General features: G+C 44.3%; 2 protein-coding genes across 4 annotated transcripts in view; one reads left to right on the forward strand and one right to left on the reverse strand.

The window, feature by feature from the left end:
- scrib (scribble planar cell polarity protein) overlaps window positions 1–10,582 on the forward strand; it is a 79,501-nt gene extending 68,919 nt beyond the window's left edge. Inside the window, exons 39-47 of one of the 3 annotated variants that reach the window (XM_031583630.2) lie at window positions 24–261; window positions 421–510; window positions 630–818; window positions 3,436–3,575; window positions 3,694–3,731; window positions 4,252–4,326; window positions 5,918–5,972; window positions 6,099–6,132; window positions 7,837–7,977. In XM_031583630.2, coding sequence (XP_031439490.1) covers window positions 24–261; window positions 421–510; window positions 630–818; window positions 3,436–3,575; window positions 3,694–3,731; window positions 4,252–4,326; window positions 5,918–5,972; window positions 6,099–6,115 — 842 coding nt within the window. In that variant the 3' untranslated portion in view covers window positions 6,116–6,132; window positions 7,837–7,977. Of the gene's footprint in view, window positions 1–23; window positions 262–420; window positions 511–629; window positions 819–3,435; window positions 3,576–3,693; window positions 3,732–4,251; window positions 4,327–5,917; window positions 5,973–6,098; window positions 6,133–7,836 lie in introns of all 3 variants that reach the window. The other 2 variants (XM_031583631.2, XM_031583632.2) reach the window with 2 other exon arrangements.
- Window positions 10,583–11,178: 596 nt separating this feature from the next.
- On the reverse strand, window positions 11,179–20,323 carry kif9 (kinesin family member 9). The gene is made up of 21 exons (XM_031583633.2): window positions 20,113–20,323; window positions 19,753–19,853; window positions 19,407–19,572; window positions 17,244–17,350; window positions 16,918–17,145; window positions 16,519–16,602; window positions 16,343–16,435; window positions 16,012–16,159; window positions 15,733–15,797; window positions 15,559–15,636; window positions 15,382–15,450; window positions 15,027–15,131; window positions 14,623–14,678; window positions 14,341–14,431; window positions 14,099–14,232; window positions 13,848–13,988; window positions 13,200–13,408; window positions 12,606–12,785; window positions 12,030–12,145; window positions 11,683–11,787; window positions 11,179–11,459 (listed from the first exon to the last, which is right to left on the reverse strand). Exons 2-21 carry the CDS (start codon window positions 19,846–19,848, stop codon window positions 11,367–11,369), a joined length of 2,364 nt encoding a protein of 787 aa, XP_031439493.1. The 5' UTR covers window positions 19,849–19,853; window positions 20,113–20,323; the 3' UTR covers window positions 11,179–11,366.
- Window positions 20,324–20,706: the final 383 nt, after the last annotated feature.

Below are 20,706 nucleotides of genomic sequence, written 5' to 3' on the forward strand. Positions count from 1 at the left end.
TGGACTGTTTTTTGTTTCCTCAGCCAAGCGGTTCGACCAGAGTGCACGGGACTTCTTGCTCGACGAAGATGAGGAAGAAGAGGACGACCTTGCTAAGCAGGTGGCGGCGATGAAGGCTAGTGGGAAGGTGGTGCTGGATGGCGTGGAGTATAAGGTGGAGAGTGTGGGTGGGAACAGCTCCCATTCGGCCACGCCCCCCAGGCAGTGTGCTACGCCCCCCAACTACAGCACCCCACCGCCCAGCTACTGTGGAACACCAGGGTATGTCAACACACACTCATACACACACTCATGCACACAGGTCTAGTCATCTCTCACTAGGACTCTTCCACCTACAGTTCTACACTACCCTTGAAAGTACTTATTTCTTCATCTGACGGTTAACTAATGATCTTATGCATGTCTGGTGCATGTATGTAGGCCTTCATTAGTAGATGGTAGGGGAGACTCCCAGAGAAACTCCATGGAGGAGTCCTTCAGACTGGACCAGAGGCCCAACTCCATGACTGGGTGAGTATTCTAAACCTAACACCACTGGTGTATAGATGGACACTCAAGTTGGCTGAATCATCGTATACCACACATTTGAATTTACTGAAATGTGTTTAATTATTTGGGTGTGTGCGCAGACTGGTGCCCATGTACCCTGGTGGTGGTGAGTCTGGAGCGCCCATCCGGACTGCCAAGGCCGAGCGCAGGCACCAGGAGCGTGTGCGCATGCAGAGCCCCGAGCTGGCCGTGGCCTCGGACAAGGACATGTCGCCCAGTGAGAAGCGTGCCCTGGAGGCCGAGAAGAGGGCAATGTGGAGAGCAGCCAGGTAGCGCACACTCACACAAACACACTCACATATTCATATACTGCCCCCATACATACTCACACTCACACAAACACACTCACATATTCATATACTGCCCCCATACATACTCACACTCACACAAACACACTCACATATTCAAATACTGCCCCCATACATACTCACACTCACACAAACACACTCACATATTCATATACTGCCCCCATACATACTCACACTCACACAAACACACTCACATATTCAAATACTGCCCCCATACATACTCACACTCACACAAACACACTCACATATTCAAATACTGCCCCCATACATACTCACACTCACACACTCACATATTCAAATACTGCCCCCATACATACTCACACTCACACAAACACACTCACATATTCAAATACTGCCCCCATACATACTCACACTCACACTCACACAAACACACTCACATATTCAAATACTGCCCCCATACATACTCACACTCACACAAACACACTCACATATTCATATACTGCCCCCATACATACTCACACTCACACAAACACACTCACATATTCATATACTGCCCCCATACATACTCACACTCACACAAACACACTCACATATTCATATACTGCCCCCATACATACTCACACTCACACACTCACATATTCATATACTGCCCCCATACATACTCACTCACACAAACATACTCACGTATTCAAATACTGCCTCCATACATACTCACAAACACAACCTCTCTAACAGTACAGGCATACCAAAGAAGACATCCGTATGTTGCAGATTTTCCAGAGGTAGCAATGGCACTTCGAGTGGAAAAATTGAAGCAGACATGTTTGTACAGAGAACATCCTTAATGAGTTTATCAGGAGGTTCCAGAGTCTCTTCCCTTCTATCCTTCTTTCTTCCCACTGTATTTCCATATTCTCTCCTCCTAATGTATCTGTCTGTGAAGACCCCTTTTTGGTAGTCCCCTGAGCCCAGAGGTGTTTCTGTCACTTTCGCCTGTGTTTGTACTTCTGCTTTGGGTTGCAGCCAAATGCCAAGCAAAGGTTATGTTAAGCAGTGCAAATGTATTTAACACAAATTCATGATTTGACATTCATTTATTAAGAGAACAAAACATTGTCTCTTGTCTCTAGAAGAGGTTAGATCACATACATTGTTAATATGTAACTTTTCATATGTAGCCTATGTAACTTATGTAACCTTATGTGAGGTATCTATCTCCATTGGCCTACTAGAATCTGCTCTGGTGGCTCCTCAGTCTTTCTCTCCCTTTTGCTTTTCCTGTTCCTCTTGGTGTTTTACTTCCTTTTCTGTCCTGTTTTCTCCTCTCCTCCTCCCTTCTCTGTGTGTGTGTGTCTGTGTGTGTTTATGGCCCTGTCTCTTTCCCCCTTCCTTTGCCACATGCTTCTCCTCTTCTCCCATTCTCCTCTGTGACTTTCCTCATTCCTTTTTTTCTCCCATTGTCTTCCCTCCACTTTTCTCTCCTCTTATTCTCCCCAATTTCCCTCCTTCCATCCTGTCTCCCCCCCTCTCTGTCTCTCTCTGTGATGGGTGATTGGTGTAGGCCTTATGGCCTGGAGGAGGATGTCAGGCAGTATGAGCAGGATCTGGCCAAGAGACTGTACCAGTCCAGAGTGCGGGCGTCGCAAGCCAGTGCCAACACCAATCCCAACCCCTCTTCCTCCTCCTCCTCCCAGCCCAGGTCTGCCCTTGCCCTGCCGTGCCCAGTCACAATGCATCTTGGGGGCTGTGCTCTGGGCTGCTTGACAGCGGGTCGCGGGGGGGGGCATTAGAATGCTAGGGTTGCCAGGTCCGGGGACTGACTTGTCCAAGCCCAATGACAAGTGATCCAGCAAAAGCCACGTTCTGCTAGCTTTGCACGATCACACACCTGCACTTTGAGTTGCACTGTTTTGGTCAATTTGCCCCTTTTTTTTTTTATCCTTTCTTTTTCGTCTTTCTTTTTTTCTCTCTCTCTCTCTTTCTTTCTCCCTCCTACTTCATCCGTTTCCCCTCCTTATTATTTCACCATTTTGTTCTCTCTCAGCTATCTAATTTTCTACCAACATTTAAGGCTTTCTTGCTCTTGGATCTTTTTATTCTGTGTGTGTATCTTCCCTTTGGCTTATCCTGTCGCTCTGTTTTCTTTTCGCTCTCTTGGATGAATTTTCATGGCTTTGCCGCTCAATAACATTGATCATTGTTATTGATTGATAACATTGGCTTTTCTCTGATCATCCCTGTTTCTAACCAGCTGTCTGACGCATTGTCTAACTACACACTGTGGTCATGCTGTCTTGTCCATTAACGGCTGCATCCACATGTTCTGATACTATGTACCTTTTGCCATTTTGTCCTCTTTGTTCTCCATAGCTGTGTCTTTACCTCTTCAATGTCTTGTTTGCTCCCTCTCCCATTTATTCAATCTCTCCATCTCTAGACTTTGCCATCTCATGCTCTCTGCCTTGTAGTGTTAAGCCCAATCTATGTCTCTACTTGTCTTTTTTTTTCTCTCTCTCTTTTCTCATCCATTTGTGTCTCTCCCTCACTCTTCCTTTCGCTCTCTATCTCCCTCCCTGTCCCAGCCTGGTCTCTAACCTCCTCTCTCTCTCTCCACCAGGATGAAGTCTCTGGAGCAGGACGCCCTGAAGGCTCAGATGGTCATCGCCAAGTCCAAGGAGAATAAGAAGCGCAGCACACTGGACCAGCTGGCCGAGTCCCCCTCGCCGGCCCCCACCCCCTCCCCCACGCCTCTGGAAGGTGCGCACCATCCTCTCAGAACAGCCATTAACAGTCCATTAGCATTCAACTATAATATCTAAAACTATAATGAATGAAAACTAAACTATAATGACATAATTGTATCTTACTCATACAGACATCAGTCCTCGAGGTGTGACGTCACCGGGCAGACTGGTAAGGACAAGCATCTTTTCTACTTCCTGGATCAGTGGTTGTCTGTTGTCTTCCAGCAGGGTGGTGCAAGGCAGAGTGTGGCCACAACCCCACTGAGCCACCTCAGGCCTCACCTACAGCTTAACGCCACTCACAGCTTAGTACCATCCCTAGTGAGCTCTCACCGCATAAGTCAGGGTCATCTACAACATTCCCATTATTTAATTTATCTTCATTTTCATCAAGGCTTAACATTTTAAAGGCTTTTAGTATTCACCTATCACACATCAGTCACTGTAGCTAGCACAGCTCCTCAGATCAGCGCTCATGTACATCATAAGAACGCCACCTTCTTCCGTCTCTTTCTCCTCCTCCCCTCCTTCACACCTTTTTCTGTTGCTGTCCTTTTTCCCCCATTTTTTTCTTCCCCATTTCACCTCCTTTCCTGCTCTCCTATCATTTATTCCTCTCCTCCCCAATTTCACCATCCCTCCTTTCTTTGATTCTTAATCGCTCACTCCTATTTGCTATCCTTCTCTAGTCCCTGTCAGAAAAGAAGTTTGACTACCGACAGTTTGCTGCCATTCCTTCTTCCAAACCTGTTTACGACATCCAGGTATTACCTGCATGCTCCTCTCCACGGACCCTCAACCCCTTAGCCACTCCTCCCGTCTCTCCTGCCCTCCTCTCCCCCCTTCAGCCTTTCCCCCGAAGATTACTTGCCAGTGAGCCTCTCAGAGCCACCTACATCCACAGCGCTGCAGCCTAAAGATCAACCGCCATTTTGGCTCGAGCCTTGGCTGCAGGGAGCCTCTGCATACCTCTGCTTACAACAGTTTCCACTTCCTGCTTTTCCTTTTAACTAATGGTGCTATGGGAGATGTCAGTAGAGGGTGCTTTTGTTAATCTCTTAACAGGTGGCAACAAGTGGGCAGCCACTCTAATATGGTGCTCTGAGATTGTGGGAGAATCTCTTTTACTTCAAGCTTCCCTTTAATTCCCCCCCAGCTCCATAAGCGGAAGCAGTTCAAGCAGTCTCACCAGTCACGCAGCAATTAATTCCGACAGTACATGAATCGTGGCATCAGGCACTAGCAAGAACAAAGCTGCTTGATATTTCAGTTTCACTTCATAAACATCGCACCTGATGGTGGCCAGTTCTTATTTAGGTGTGTACAGGTTTAGACTGTAATGTATCTCAGGTGGCTGAGTCTTTTTAAAAGAGAGAGCAGGAGACCTGGAGGTGGGGGGGGGGGGGGTTGGGGCACATGTGGGAGCTTGTGTGTTGAGTTTGGTGCCTGGGTGTTTGTCAGTGGTTGGTGTCTCACCATTGTGTTCCGCAAATTGTATTTGTGTTGGGGTGTGATGGACTGTCCTTGCTGTTCTAATTCAGAGCATTGTGTAGAGTGGATGGGTTTACTCTGTGTGTGTGTGTGTGTGTGTGTGTGGTGTGGGTATTGTACCTGCTCTAAAGACCTCCTTTCTCACATACTTAACTAGTGCTTTTACCAAACCCCCTCTCCAGACTGCAGTTACCCTGTTTGTTTAAAGTAAGTTTAAATCAGAATGAGATCATTTCAGGATCACTCCCACCATACACCACTGAGCTGGAGAAGGATTGGTCTGAATATATAGGGAATGGGAAAGTGTTGCATTACTCAACCAGGTGCCCAACGAAGTGGGCTTTACACATGCACACATTTACTGTTAAGAGTGAATGTCTGTGGTTTGCATGCTTTGTGACTGTTGGTAGAGTGAAATTGTCTTATGGTGGTGTTTATTGTGTGTTGTGTATTGTCTGGTTGTCTTTCTCTGGAAACGCTTGTCGTGTCTTTCTGTGCTTATATGGGAATGAACTGGCAGAAGGCTTATGCAAGGTGGCTGCCAACTATGCTCGGAGCTGTGAGACTAACCCACCTCCCCTGTTTTAATGTGCTCCTAACACCAGTTTGAGAAAATGAGGCAGCAGTTTCGTGCATTGCCATCTAGTGGCTGGAGGCTGAAACTGCCCCCCTCCTCTCAACATCAGGCAGAATGGTTAAAAAACAACATCTAACAGCATCCGCTGCAGTGGTGTGCAGAAATGAGCCGGCTGGGATGGCACTCCTGTGGCGCTTCTCGTCTCCGTCTCCATGGCGACCTTCTCCTGGGGAGCTGTTTCAACTGTTGTTGTGGTTTCTAACGTTCCCTCCTCTCCTCTCTTTCAGTCTCCTGACACTTCTGACAACATGCGCTACATTGACGACGGCTCCAGCAACCCAGGTAAGAACACTGCACTGCCCCAACTCTTCTCGGGGGAGGAACTAGATTCTGTGTACCCTGCAGGACGAAGGCCTGTAGAGATAGAACTGTGTATCGTTTTCATCTGTGTTATCCTCTCGAATACAGGTGACTTCCTGGGATAAGTCTTCCTCTGATATTGGTAGGACTCTTTTTCATGTGTGTGTATGAGAGTGTGTGCTCGCTTACATCCCATTGCTGCTCAGATTTGTATTGATGTGAAATTAACCAACTCAACAGTGCTACTTAGCATCAGTCAATCAGCTGTCAGTTGGTCGACTTGTCAGGCGTCGACCAATTAGAAATGCCTGTCAGCCTAGGAAACGGGGCAAACTTTCCAGGTGCTTCTTGTGAGGTGTCTCTGTGAGGGTTTGCTGTCTGTCTCTCAAACTCTCAAACTGTTGGTTTACAGAGTACCTGCTGTCTTGCTGCACTGTGTACTTTCAGGTGAATGAGTCTGGGAATTTGTGTGTGGGTGTATACAAACCTCTTCGCTTCAACAGTGCTCAGAACTGCTATAAACAGTGGCTCATCTATTAGGCAGGGCATATAGGGCAGAACTGAATGCGGTACTGCCACTTAATCCTGTATGTGTGTGTGTGTGTGTGTCTGTCTGTCTGTGTGTGTGCACACACTACACCCTATTAATGAGCACACACACATCCTGCATGAGGATAGAACTGAACACCCTTCGTTCAAATGTTTGAGCTTGTGTTTTTTGTAGTTTTGATCTAAAATTGCAGGTGTGTGTGTGTGTGTGCATGAGTGTGTCATAAGTATGTCTACACACAGCATTGTATGAGCGTGTATTTAAGGTTGCGTTGTGAAATAACCTTGTTGGAGAATTCCACAGTGGTTTGACCAGGCAGACCGTGGAGGCTCAGACACACCACTCCCTTCCTCTCCTGTGTCATCCTTTCTCTCTTTGGGCAAAGGTGCGGCTTATGGTGCCCGCTGCCACCTCTTGCCACACACTTCTCTGGGAGTCGCAGGGCGCAATGGCTTAAAAAAAACTAGGTTACAACTAGACTACATTGAGTACATCTTGAATGTCAGTTGTAACATCCACAGGGGGGTGTGTTTGCACTCTGTACAGCCTACGTGTTAATGCTGTAATGCATTTTATGCCACATTTATAGCATCTGATGAAAGTCTTAGTTATCATCATCTGTAAATCATACAGTCTAGACCTACTCCAAGTTTACATATACTTGTCATTTACAAAAGCCATGTCATCTTTGAATCGTAAAAGTACAGCTGTGTTCCCGACTACTTTTATTTCAACACAATTTGCCATTGGTAACTAAAAGCATTACAGGCTATTCTGGACGTGATTTAAGTATTTGTACCTCCTCCTCCCTGACCACCAGAAGAGAAGTGTGTGGAGCCTCTGTCTGCCTGTGTGGAGGTGCAGCTGCAGTCCTGACTCCCTCTCTCCGCCTCTACACCCAGCTGCACTGCAGGGGATTTAAAAATAGGTTTTCTTAACGGTGGTGGGGTGTCAGCAGAGGAGTGTCCCACTCAGGCAGCGCAGACTGGAGCTGTGCATTCCTCCCAGGACAGCAGGCTCTACGGCTGGGCTCCTACTCCTAGTCCTAGTCCTGCTGCTGCTCCTGCGGCTCTTACTGCTCAACCTGCTGCAAGCGGTGTTACAGGGGAGGCTTACCCTCCAGCAGCCTGCTCTGCTGGAGAGGGGCTGGGCTGGGCTTGGTTGGGCTGGGCTGGGCTGGTCAGTTACACATGCTTACAAACTCATTTTAATCTGTCTTTATCTGACTCTCTCTTGCTCTTCTTTCTTGTCTTTCTATCGCTCCATCTCTCTCTGTCTCCATCTATCTCTCTCTAGCAGTGGGTGCTGATGTGGAAGTGTCTGCTGTGGTGGGCAGCTCTGCTCTGGAGGAGATGGCTCTCTACAGCAACAAACGCAAACTCCGCCAGGCTCGCCGCAGCCTGGAGACGGCAGTGCCCACATAACACACACACACACACACACACGATAGACACAATCGTAACCACACATGCAAACACACTCTCTCAAACACTAATGACTAAGATGGAAGTTGGAACACTAATGCCCACAAGTACTCATAGAGATACTTCACAGTAATCACACACTCTAAAACACACACACACACACATTTACAGACCAGCTTTCAGATCAAAGCACCAAGATGAATCGACTCACCCCACCGCCACAACCTTAAGGGGTGTCCATGGACATGTTCGCCACTCCAGCTCCTCGTCTTCTGGACGCCGGTCCTGCCTTTCAGAGTCCAGGGCTGGCCAGGGAAACCACATGTTCCTGGTGCTCGGTGCTGGACAAAAGAGCAGAAGTGATGCTACAAGACCACCAACACTTCTTTCATTCATCTCACCATTTTTTCATTCTCTCCCAGCCGGCCTTCAGTTTGCGTTTTAGAAGCTGAATTATTTTAAACTGACAACTCACGCTGTTTGTTTTGTTTTTTTGTTGTTGTTGTTTTTTTTATTCACACCTAGTATTTTAATGTCAAAAAAGACAATTGTTGTATGAAGAGAGAAAAAAAACTGTAAAGAGATGTAGTTGCTGTTGTACTAACTAAATATGCTGATTATGACTAGGACTATGCTAGAGGGATCCTGTTGCAGTTTGAGGGGAGAGACACTGCTACCTTCACTACCCCCAGTCCACTAGTCCTAATGCCCACCAGGTTAATCCAGAAACCCATTTGAAGTCCTCTCTATTGTGATCTTGTCATTTTCAGGTGTTTTCAAACATTTTTCAAAGTGGACATCATCCCAGAAAGGGTGGGTGGGTGGGTGGGGGTCTTATTTTTGGGTGCACCAATTACCTCATGGGCAGGAGAAAGGTGGTGCAGAGCCTGGCACAGTCCCACTGCTCTGTGTGTCTGTTGGGAAGCTTTCCTTTCTTTTCAAACTCGAGGCCTTGTCACAGAGCTTTAAATTCATGGCATATCTGGCAATCTGTCATATCCTCCATGTGTGAATTGCAGCTTGCTTCAGAGTTATGCAGATGAATGTAATTGTATTTTTCTTCTTCTCTGAAACTTGTATCTTTTGGATCCATATTTGGGTGTCTTGCGTGAAGACGTCACATCAGACAAGGCACTGATGCTCTCCCAACAATCGCGATATTTTCAAATTGAAAGTAGGAAGTGGCTGTTGTGATCCCTTTTGAACTGGACGGTTTATGTTGTATGACCACTTGCTCGTCAAACACTGTCTGGGAGAGGAGATTTAAAGATAATAATAATGAATAAAACCAGGCATCAGCCTATTGGCTGGTTCTGTCGTTGATTTCCCAGCGCTGCAGTTGCCAGCAGTATGTGGTCTTTCTGGACCAGTTGGAGATGATTCATATTTTTCCCTGGACCATGTTACTATTTTCCAGGGTTAGTCCACAGAATGTGACTATATACTGGAGAAGACAGCAAGAGAACAATCCAAATGCTTGTTCTTTTACACACACACACATCCATACCCACAGTTTGCAGATAAACATGCAATCATCTGACCATAACTTTTAAGAGCCAGTTGTGGAGCAGTTCATCTCATCTCCATATGGACTAAATGGTACCATGCTTTCCTTTTCTTGTTTATGGGGAGGGAACACAAGCAGACATATTTGCTTTGTTTAGTTGTTTATAAAACTCATTAAACATATCTGCTTTCTGGGGGTGCTCCAGACATGCTTGTGGAGGTAGTAGCTCATTTTTACTGTTTTATTTTTTTTAAGTATCTTTTACCATATGAATGATTAATTTAAATCTGAAGCCACTGAAAAATGTTTATGGTCATGTGAATAATGTACAAATAACATGAAAGGTGAAAGGAAACACTCATCTAATGTGAGCTGGTTCACACCACAGTCAAGTCCTGAGCGTAGATGAGCTCCAACTGCTCCCTGCCTGTATATTGGCTATAGTGCTGCATTGATTTCTTGTTTTTCTGAAGAGGGAGAGAGATTAATCCTTCCCATAGAAAAAAAAGAGAGATAGAGAAATGTATTTTATTTTTGAGCTTTCAGAATACAGTCTTTCCTCGAGCGGACAGCCTTCAGACCTGCATTTGGAGGGGTTTGTTTTGAAGAATCATATCAAGAAAATAGCATTTGTGTTTTTAATTTAATTTTACTAATCTTAGCGCCTGTTGTTTTTATCCTGTTTTTATTTTTGTTTTGTTTTTATTTGTTTTGGTTTATGTTTTGCTTTTCCATTTTGCTTTCACTGACTGAAATTCAGTTTGGTTGATAACACTTATGGGAATGGCTGATTTTAGCTCTTTCTATTGGTTTTCTTTCCCAAAACCAGCAGTCAAAATCATGGTTCTCCAAACTAACGAGATTCACTACATTATTATAATTTCATGTTCCATTACAGGACAGTTGTTTGATCATCTTTTTTTGGTTCGTTCTTCTCTTGGGAAGGGGAGGATGCGGGGCGGGAGGGAGGGTTTTGCAAATGGGTGGGAGGGCAGAGGGCGTGAGGACAAGGGTTAGAGTTCATCCAAGACTGTAACTAGTGAATTTGTACAACCAAAGAAGTCTATTTTGTGGTTCAGGAATAATAAAGTTTACTTTTCATTTAACATGACGACTTGGGGCTGTGTTCTCAATTTGTGCGATTTGAGCGTGAACATTAGCAGGTGCACCTCAGCCAGTGTGGAAAACACCCTGTGCATGAATCCTCAGTCAGCTTATCCTTGACCTGTGATCCCTGACAAGCAGCTCTTCTGGAGAAGCCTGATGCAAACACAATCAAGTGGTTTCCTTCTTAGGTTAAACAAATGTCTGAACCTTTTATAGTTACTTTTCATATAGTTATTTTTTGTTTGTGTGTATTGTTATCACTGTACCTTTTGTCTTCAATCGGTTAAACCAGCTGAGACTAATATAGCATCTCACAAAATCATTACAAAACTATAAATTCTAGTTACCTGAGTCAGTAGTAAGTTATTCAGTATTGGTATCCGGGTTGAGCTTTTCTTTAAGAAACATAACAATATAATAGGACAACTCTTTGTGGTAAAGTGTATTAATGTTTTATTCATGGGCTAAGACTATTCCAGGACCAAGTGACCAACATCTCATCTCCCTTTGTTGACTGCCAAGGATTTTCATCAGGCCAGGGTAATGCGGAATAATGTGATTGAGATTGAGCGTTGAGGCGTTCCTCTTAACTGTATGGAGGTGTTTTTCTGTGTTGTCAATACTCGTTTCAGTGCTATGAAGTGTAGGAGGAGTTGAGGTGAGGGCCTTTAGAGGGTGCAGTGGGAAGAGGATGGGTCCTTTAAAGGGTGCAGCAGGAAGAGGATGAGTCCTTTAGAGAGTGCAGTGGGAAGAGGATGGGTCTGTGTAGTGGTGTGTTATCGCCCCCCTCAGGTGACTGGGAGAATGGAGGGCAATTTCACTGGGTTGGCTGGTGTGCTGTTCCTCCTGGAGCTTCCAGCATGGCTCCTGTTACTGCTCCTCTGCACACACACACACACCATTGGTTATTCTCTCAGTGTTGGTCTGTAATTGGTGCTTTAGTGGCTGTCTACAATAAAATTGGACATATTGTCCATATGCTGTGAGTGTATGGGATGTCCTGTTGTGAATGTGTGTGAGTTTGTAAGATTGACAGTAGAGTGTGATAGATAGCAGACTGGCTCCTCCTACTGTGTGCCTTGTCCTGGTGGTGTGTTTTCTTACCCTCTTCACTGTTCGAATGTGGGCCTTATAGAAGGAAATAGCACTTGGGCTCTCGCCCAACAATTTATAACGCATACGCTCAAAGCGCTCCTTCTCATCCTCTTCCTGGCACACACACACACACACACAAAGGCAGTTATTAGAGAAATCACTCACAATGTGGACACAAATTACTCCCAGCTCATGTCATGTCATAATCAACACCAGGTTGATTCATTACTAATCAAGACTAAGGCTTTCAGTCTGGAGAAGCTCATTCAGGTTAATTATTTAGGGCGAAGGCTTTCTCCAGTCATTCAGTACCATCCAGGTGGGTGTTTTTCTATAGCGACTGGTCCAGTACTAACCAGGGCTAAGGCTTTTTCCACAGGTACCAGCCCAGGCCGGATGGTCCCTCCTGCCCGCAGTACTTCCTGCACCTCCTCTGGCAGCAGGAATGATTCGCTGTACCAGCTCTCAAACTCTGTCATGCATGCAAACACACACGTACATAAACACAACTTCTCCAAATAGTCAGCCATCGCTATCTAACACCGCCATCCCATGCATACGCTGATCCTGTTTTTCCACCAAGGGCATGAACCACGTGTAGATGTAAACACAGCTTTGGCTTTTAGGCTTCATTTCCAGTAAGACTTTTCAGACTATAGATTGGCTTCAAAGCAAGTACTTAACTGAACTTAAACCGTTGTCTGTGTACATGCACATTTGAGTGACTAATAAGGAGATTATATCACATGTCTTCCCTCGTATCGCAGCAAGAGTGAGAAGTAGACCCTCTGTCTTCCACATCTCCCCCTTGGCTTTACACACAACAAATCCCAAACATAAGGCAAAATATGGTTTCTGTTCCTCATCATGCAAACACACCAACTTTGAGCTAGCAAAGGCTAGCAGGTGTTCAATGACCCTGCTGAACTGACCTGTGAGCAGGCGAATCCTGCACTGATCCACCAGGTGCTGGCAGTAGCTGACTTCAGCCCTAGTGCCGGACAGGTCCTGGTAGTCCTGCCGGTACTGGGCCTTCAGATCCCCCAGCTTCAGCACCAGAGTCACCTCCGCCTCGTCCAGTACAGGATTTCCATCTAACCCCACAAACTGCCCTTTGGGTCCAGGGTAGAGACAATTCAACACATGTTTGTGTACAGGTAATGTTCAAAGCAGTCTTGGAATTGCACGAGGCACTTACACATGGTCAATTCCATTTGCAAATATGTTGTCATGTTTTTAAATTGCAATCCCAAAGGGAAGCATTAAAATAAAAATATCAATATTTTGTACAAAAGCTATAAAAATGTGAGATGCTGAGTCATATCTGTGACCCTACAGCAGTATGGAGTAATGCTGGAACGGCACTGGCACACACAGATTCTTACTGCCTAAATGAATGGGTTTACAGAATCTGGCTCTTCATTATAATCTGTGGTGTGACGGAACGTTTACATCCTCTGGTTCTCCCAACTGCACGCGGGTTACGGAATGTGTACGTGCATGTGTGTGCGTTTGTGTTCTCATACCCTGGCTGTCCCTGAGCTCTTGGCTCTGGCGCAGGGTGGCAGTGGCCTGGTCGATCTTGCGCTTGGTGGCGTTGACACTGCTAGTGAGCTCCTGGACGTGAGCCCGGCGCTCCAGCAGCACGGCCTTGTTCTCCCGCAGGATGCGGTTCAGCTCGCTCCCTTGCTCCTCTTTGAAGTCCTCAAACGCCTCCTCCTTAGGTGGTGGAGACCTTGGGGTACAGGTGGACGTGAAGGTAAGAATAAAAAATGGGCCTAAGTGGAGGGGAGGGGAGGGTTTGATAATCTCTTAATTTGTTGCTGTACCAACTTTATGATATGACCCAATGTAGGTTACACCATACATTATCCACTAATTCTGCTACTAGCTCTCAGTTTTTTCTTTTTTTTAAATGAACTAGTAACCTCTTAAATTACTGTTGGACGTAGTTATTCTCATGCATACAAACTGAACATTAGAAGTAATTATTTGCAGTCAGTTTGAAGAAAATTAGATGTGTGATTGAGAAAAGATGGACGGTTATGATATAAAATTATGGTCAGGTAGTACAGTGGTTTGGTTGAAACGTAAGGTTAATGATTTCATCTGAAGTGACAGTAACTGCCTACTACTGTAACACACAGAGTGAACACATCAAGATGGCTACATACTCCATCACGCTTTGGGCTCTGGAGGAAAGCTGTGAGGATGCCAGAGCCTGCTGGTCCTGAGAGGGAGCGTTCATATTCTCCCGGGCAGCCTGGGCAGAGTTCATCCTATGGGCACCGTCTGTTTGCTTCACAGGACCACCTCTGCAAGGTCACAGGTCATGAGTAGTGGGTCACCCAAACACAGGAAACTACAGCTAAGCCAACATCATAGCAGGAGTGGTCTGATGGGGGGGGGGGGTCTCTCTACTCACTGATTCTCTTTAGCTTTTTTGGTTTTGTTCTTGCCGGGGTTCTGAGCATCAATGTGTCTCTGAGACAAGGTGGCAACTCCAACCCCAAAGCCACGACCTTCGACCTCTCCCACTGTCCCCATGGGTCCCCTGGACTAAACAAGTAAGGTCGTAGATGAAAATTAGCAACACCAGGGTGTCTGATATCAACATTTAGTTAGCGGTTGCCATGTGTGTGTGTGTGTGCTGTGCTCTGGACTTGCCTTGCCCACGATGGACCCGGGGATGCTCTCGGGTTTCTCCGCCAGGCTGTTGTTCTGGCTGAGCTCCTCCCTCATCTTCTGCTCTTGCTGCCTATTTGACACCACAAAGGTATTGGAGTGCAGCTCAGCCAAGAAAGTGAATCAAGAGGAAAGGTCTTAGTGTTCCCACACAGTGACTCAACATGGCTGACAAGAGGAGACTGGCACTGTATTGGTCTATTTGCCATAAGGACAACAGAAAGTCATGGTGAAATCTATATACTTATATATCTATATACTCACTGAACAGACAGTTTGAACTGCTTGAACACTTCTTTAACCTGTCTGTTGTTCACAATCTATAAAGTAAGAGAGAGAAAAATTATTAGCAACACTTTTTTTTTATTTTTGTTCAATGACATTTTATTTCCAGAAAAAAAAAGAATCCTATGCTGCATGTCTGAAATAGAGCATAGAACTCTAATTTTTGCATGTATATGTTCTACACATTTTCAGTATAGAAGCATATCATATAGTTTTAGGACAAGAATTCAATTTACAACTAGTGCAAGCCGATAATACACCTCAAGTCACACAATTCACTTCCTTATGTATCATTCCTTACTCTTATCCTTTGAACCATCTCTTAGGATTCCCACCTTCATGTATCTGATGCCTTTCCCTATGAACATAACTGTGGTTCTTACACTGATCTCCTCCAGGCTGCCCTCCATAAATCTCTGCACCTGCTCCTGAATCTCTCCCACCTGGCTCTCTGAGAGTGTCTCGTAGGACGCTGATATCCGGTTTGACTATGACAAAAAAAAGAGCAGTAGTGGTTAAATATGTGGTTAGAGGATAACTCTATGGTATACAATTGAGTCCATTGTGGTCCATGTAATTCCTAAAGCAAAATTTAAAGCCAGGAAGAATGTCTTCACCGTACTTCCGAAGCCTCTTCTAAAAGACTTAATGATTACCATTTATGTACTACATGTAGGTACAGCAGGGATAATATCTTTAACTTCTCAAAAAGAAAGACACTGTGAACAGTAAACACACCATATTGTTCTGAATGGCTAGGTCCTGCTTCAGCTGCTGGACTTCCTTCTGCAGTTTCTTCATCTGCACCTGAGCAGAGACACACAGCATCTTTGAACTATCTACCAATGTAGTCACAATAGCTTGCTTCCTAAGTGCACATTCATTTTTTTTAAATGGTAAAGTTTAAAAACTCACCACTGGGTCTATGTGTTCATTGACTGCTGGTTCAGTCTTGATACACTTCATCCGACTGGCAAACCGCAGTGTGGTGAGCTGCAAAGGTCAAGGCAATCAGGTGGTCATTAATATTTCACCCACAGATAGCAGCAGACCTCCTTCCTATGTCAACATGTTGAGGGCCATACTCACCGTTTCCTCAATATGGGCAGCTTCACCATAGATGTTGGCCACCAGGATGGTGTTACAGTTGCCACCTGCACAAAACATACAAAGAGCCAGTTTCAGGGAAGCCTCCCTAAGGTCTCAAATCAAACTGCACCCCATTATTCTGAGTGGCCCTAAGCTTAAAGGAGGTATGGGAGAGACTGTGAGCAACATAAATAGCAGAGTGAGACCGACAGGTGCAGAAGAGCTGAGAACATGTCTCAAGGACTGATCAGTGAGGTTTTAGTTTGTAGGAAGGCTCACCCAGGGAGTCTCTGAGAGAGTGGGTGAGCTTGCTCTGTCTGAAGGGTACATGCTCCCTACGCCTGTCAGCTAATGCCAGGATAGTCTGCTCCAGGAAGGAAAGAGACCTGTTGATGCTCATGGCCTCCTTCTGCTCTTTACCCTCAGACTAGAGAGAGAGAGAGAGAGACAGACAGACAGACAGACAGACAGACAGACATAGAGAGCGATAGACAGTGAAACACAGTGAGTAGACATCAGGTAAAAATCAGATGTGTAGAAAAAAACTCTTTCCTTCAGTTTATACTGATGTGTGATGTGAAGCATTATTGTTTTCAGTGTCTGGACTCACCCCAGTCTTTCCCAACCTTTCAGACCCCGCCAGATCCACCAGGTTCAGTTTGGCGGTGATATACCTGGCATCTGATAAGGTGCGGGAGTGAGACTGCAAAATGCATTTCAACACATTGTGGTCAGCATACTCAATGCAGTGTTTGGAAGACTGTTGGGAAACTGTGTTTCGCTTACCTCCATGTAAATGGTGAGTATGCAGTGAGACCTGGATGAGTTCTTGTTCATGGCATGTGATCCAATGACACGGTTCATCTCCCCCTGATGGAGATGCACACACACAACAAAATTAAGACAACTTTCCATGGCAGACTGTTTATCAGCACTTTACAGATTTGACATAACTCATTTTCACTAATTTCTTACTCATGTTAACTTTGAAAAGATACACTGAGAATGTGGTTGATCATATCATAATTCATCAATTAATTTGCCATAACAGACCCTTAGTCAATCTTGTTCCATGTACTATAATATTTATAGCATCTGGAACAGCAATAATAACGAGTTAAACTGAATGGAAGGTAACATGGTGTGTGAAGTTCAGTGCGGTGGTCAGCTCTGGTCACTCATGACCTCAAACAGCAGGTTCAGGGCTTCATCCTCGTTATGGACTGGATGTAGGGAGAGCCCCTTGACTGACACGCCCCCTCGTGCCTCCTCCACCACAGCCAGGCCACCTGGCTCTGCCCTGGTCCCGCGCACTGAAGACAACAGGTCCAAAAGAGTCTCATTGTAGATCTCCAGGTATGACAGATGGATCGTGAAAGAGTAACTGTAACGATTTTCCACCTCACTGAAGACCTGTGGTTGAGACACACAGACAGAGAGAAATCAGGAGGAATCTGTGCAGCAGCCAGTGTTTCAGTAAAGTGTGCTGGCAGTTGTTGGGGACTCAGTACCTGTTGTATGGCTCTGGGGATGAGGCCTCTTTGCCTGTAGCTCTCAGTGGCTCCTGTCATTGTGTAGGTCTTCCCTGCCCCAGTTTGCCCAAAGCACATAATTGTTCCTGAATAAAAGGTCCAAATTACAAATAAATGATTTAGGTTGTTTGTCCTGCCAATTATAATTTCTGTCTTGAGGTCTTGTGGGTTCACACACTATAATATTTGGAAGATCAGACCCTATCTCGCACAATATGGTACACAACTTATTATGCAGGCCCTGGTTATCTAGAACATTGCAAAGTCCATTTTTATGCCGATGATACAATTTTGTATGCCTCAGCGCCCTCTATAGATCAAGCAGTTTCAAACCTTCAACATGCTTTTGATTGTGTACAGGATTCCCTAAAGTCCCTCAAATTGATGCTGAATGAATCTAAGACTAAATTCATGATTTTCTCCAATGGTAGAAATAATGCCCCCCCCCCCCCCCCCACCCATAGGATATGCACCCGTTCTGGGACTAATATTGAGCAAGTTCCTTGCTTTAAATACCTAGGTATCTGGCTAGATGATAGGCTGTCATTTAAATCACATGTTCTTGACCTAGCTAAGAAGGTTACAATTAAACTGGGTGCTCTTTATAGAATAAGATCTTGTTTTACTTTTGAAAACCGAATGGAAATAGTGCAATCAACAATTTTGTCAGTTCTTGACTATGGTGACATTGTTTACATGTATGCTGCACCCTTGACCTTAAAACTCCTGGACTCTGTTTACCATAGTGCTATTCGCTTTGTTACAGGAGACGCTTTCAGGACCCACCACTGTAACTTACACAAGAATGTTGGTTGGTCCCCTCTAGCAGACAGGAGGGAAAAACACTGTATTTTATTTGTTTATAAAGCCTTAGTGGGAAAACTGCCTAATTATCTCATGTCACTTTTAAAATTAAAATCCATCTGTCATATTACACGGTCACAGAGCCTCATCTCCCTTGAAATCCCCCTTACAAAAAGTAATATAGGTAAAATAGCTTTTAAGTTCTTTGCTTCCCATAAATGGAACACTGTTCAAGTGGAGTTGAAATTAACCAAGTATTTGTCTGTCAACCAATTTAAGAGCCTTTTAGATAATAAGGATGTGCCTCAATGCTGTTGTTTTAAATGATTCTCTGATTTAATTTTGATACTTTATGTTATTTTATTTATTTATTTTTATACTTAATTTCTGAGTTGTTTAATGTGTTTTTTAAATTTATTTTGTCTGTTTTGTTTTGTTATGGTTTGTTAATTTATTGTTCTTCTGTACTATGTAGCCTCAATCAGGGCATTGCTGCAAAAGAGCCCTGTGCTCAGTCAATTCTCCCTGAATAAACAATGATGATGATGATGATGATGATGTCTAAACTAGACTATTGGAATGCGATTTTAACATGCCTGTCTACATGTATAGTGAGACTGTTGAAGATAATTCAGAATGGCACGTTTGGTCTTTGATCAACCAAGGAGGACACATGTAACTCCTCTGCTGGTCACCCTTCACTGGCTCCCGGTAGCTGCTAGAATTACATGTAAAACCCTCACTCTGGCCTATAGGACAGCCACTGGATCGGCACCTGCCTATTTAAATGCTATTTTTCAGCTTTATTCCCCTTTATTCCACTTCGCTCCTCTGATGAGCGTTTGTTGCCTTTGCTGTCCCTCCACAGTCAGAGATGGCAGTCAAGACTCTATTCGTTCGTGGTACCTGGTGTGGTAGGTGGAATGACCTATCTAGTGTCGTCTGTTCCAGTGACAGCATTGGTACATTTAAAAGTGTTTAAAAACTCACATTTTGGTTATCATCTGTCTAATTACTTAATTTGCTTGAGGCCTACTCTATAGTCATAGTTTTGGTATTTGGAATTGTTGATGTTATAAGAATAATAATATAAAGATTATCAATTGGTACCTAATATTATTTTTCATTGGGCTTATTTCAATAACTGCCGTTTTGTTTGTTTTTGTTTTTTGTTTTTTGTCTTTTGTCCAAATGTCTGTTGATAAAAGCGTCTGCTAAATACTATAACCATAACCATAACGTCATAATGTGTTCTTTTGCTAATCTGGGTGAAACCAAACCAACTGACCCTTAATGATGACTCTGTGTTGAGGTGGCACCCATTAAAAATACACTGACCATTATAGCCTTCCAGTGCTCCAAGAACAACATTGTGTGCTACAGTGTTGTACACGTCCTCTTGGGAAACATCATGCAGGACTCCACTCATCCGGAAAGACCTGGAGCTCAGCTGGTTGTTCACCACATCCCTCTTAGAATCTCTTCTTTGACGGATATTGATTGTCTAAGTGAGAAATTAGGTGAAATACTAGGTGACCATATCATCAGAGTGAGTTTGATGTGGACGCAGAAGGTCCTTTGGTTTCTATCTGTCATTAACAAGCTACCAAACAAATGCAGAAAAACGATGCCTAATTCTTCGATGTTTGATTCATCAATTAGGCCTACATTATGCCAGACATACCTCTCCATCTGGTAAGTATTCAATGAGCTCCTGAGCGAAACGTGCAGTCGGGCGGATGCGCACAAACACCCTGACTTCACTGCCGTTGTCAGCCATAGCCTCTGAGGAAAGATTTCATGTAAACTATTCAGTTGGCCAGCTCGACTTCTTATTTCAAATAATGTCATGTCAATATTGGTTTATAGTACCCCAATTCTGTCGCTCTCGAAAAAGTTACTCTCAAGTTAGCTAGTATTACCATAAACCTGGTAAATCATTCCTATCGGTAGCTTACAATAGTTTCTACATTTCATCTCTACATTTCTCTATCAACGGACTTCAAAGAATATATGGGTGTACTATGACAAGACAGTCACTCACCTGTGAGATTTCTGTAATTAAGTAAACATTACCGGGCGGTGGGAGGTGAGGTGGATTTTGTTGTCCAGCCAAAATATTGCTTATTATGGCATTATTTCGGAATGTCATCAAACTCGAAAGCTTTGTTGACATCGTAGTCATGGAGATTGTAGAGCATTCCAATAGGTGGCGCTGTGCGCTTGGTAGAATGCCCCATTTGTGCCTGGTCCAATCCATATAAATAAGAACTCAACTCCAGTCACCGTAGTAAAACTTGTCAGCGTGTTTAGAGATGCGTTACCATTTTCCTTGTATAAAACAGTTCATTGCAGTGTAAGGGCTACCTTTTTTTCTGATTCTATTTCCTCGTTTGTTGTCTATTGTATTGCATTGTTGGGTGAGGTGGTGCAGTTTTCTGTGCGTCGATTTGGATAAAAGGGTCTGCTAAATACCAGTCCTTTACCTTTGTTTATCTCTGCAGTGTGCAAATCTTTTCACTTTGGGTTTAGAATAACGTAATGACTGTGAACCTAGTCTAGACTTATTTCACAATAACATAATATCTTGTTTTTGTGTTGTTGTAAATATAAAGCATGTATTCATCAACCTTGTGTG

Source organism: Clupea harengus, chromosome 17 (genome assembly GCF_900700415.2).
Source record: "Clupea harengus chromosome 17, Ch_v2.0.2, whole genome shotgun sequence".
Classification (NCBI taxonomy): domain Eukaryota; kingdom Metazoa; phylum Chordata; class Actinopteri; order Clupeiformes; family Clupeidae; genus Clupea; species Clupea harengus.

Coding starts and splice junctions, on each gene's coding strand:
- kif9 (XM_031583633.2), bottom strand. CDS start 19,848: ATGGCTGACAACGGCAGTGAAGTCAGGGTGTTTGTGCGCATCCGCCCG. Junction 19,573..19,752: donor AATACTTACCAGATGGAGAG/GTATGTCTGGCA, acceptor TTTCTCACTTAG/ACAATCAATATCCGTCAAAG. Junction 13,989..14,098: donor AAAAAAGCTAAAGAGAATCA/GTGAGTAGAGAG, acceptor GTGACCTTGCAG/AGGTGGTCCTGTGAAGCAAA.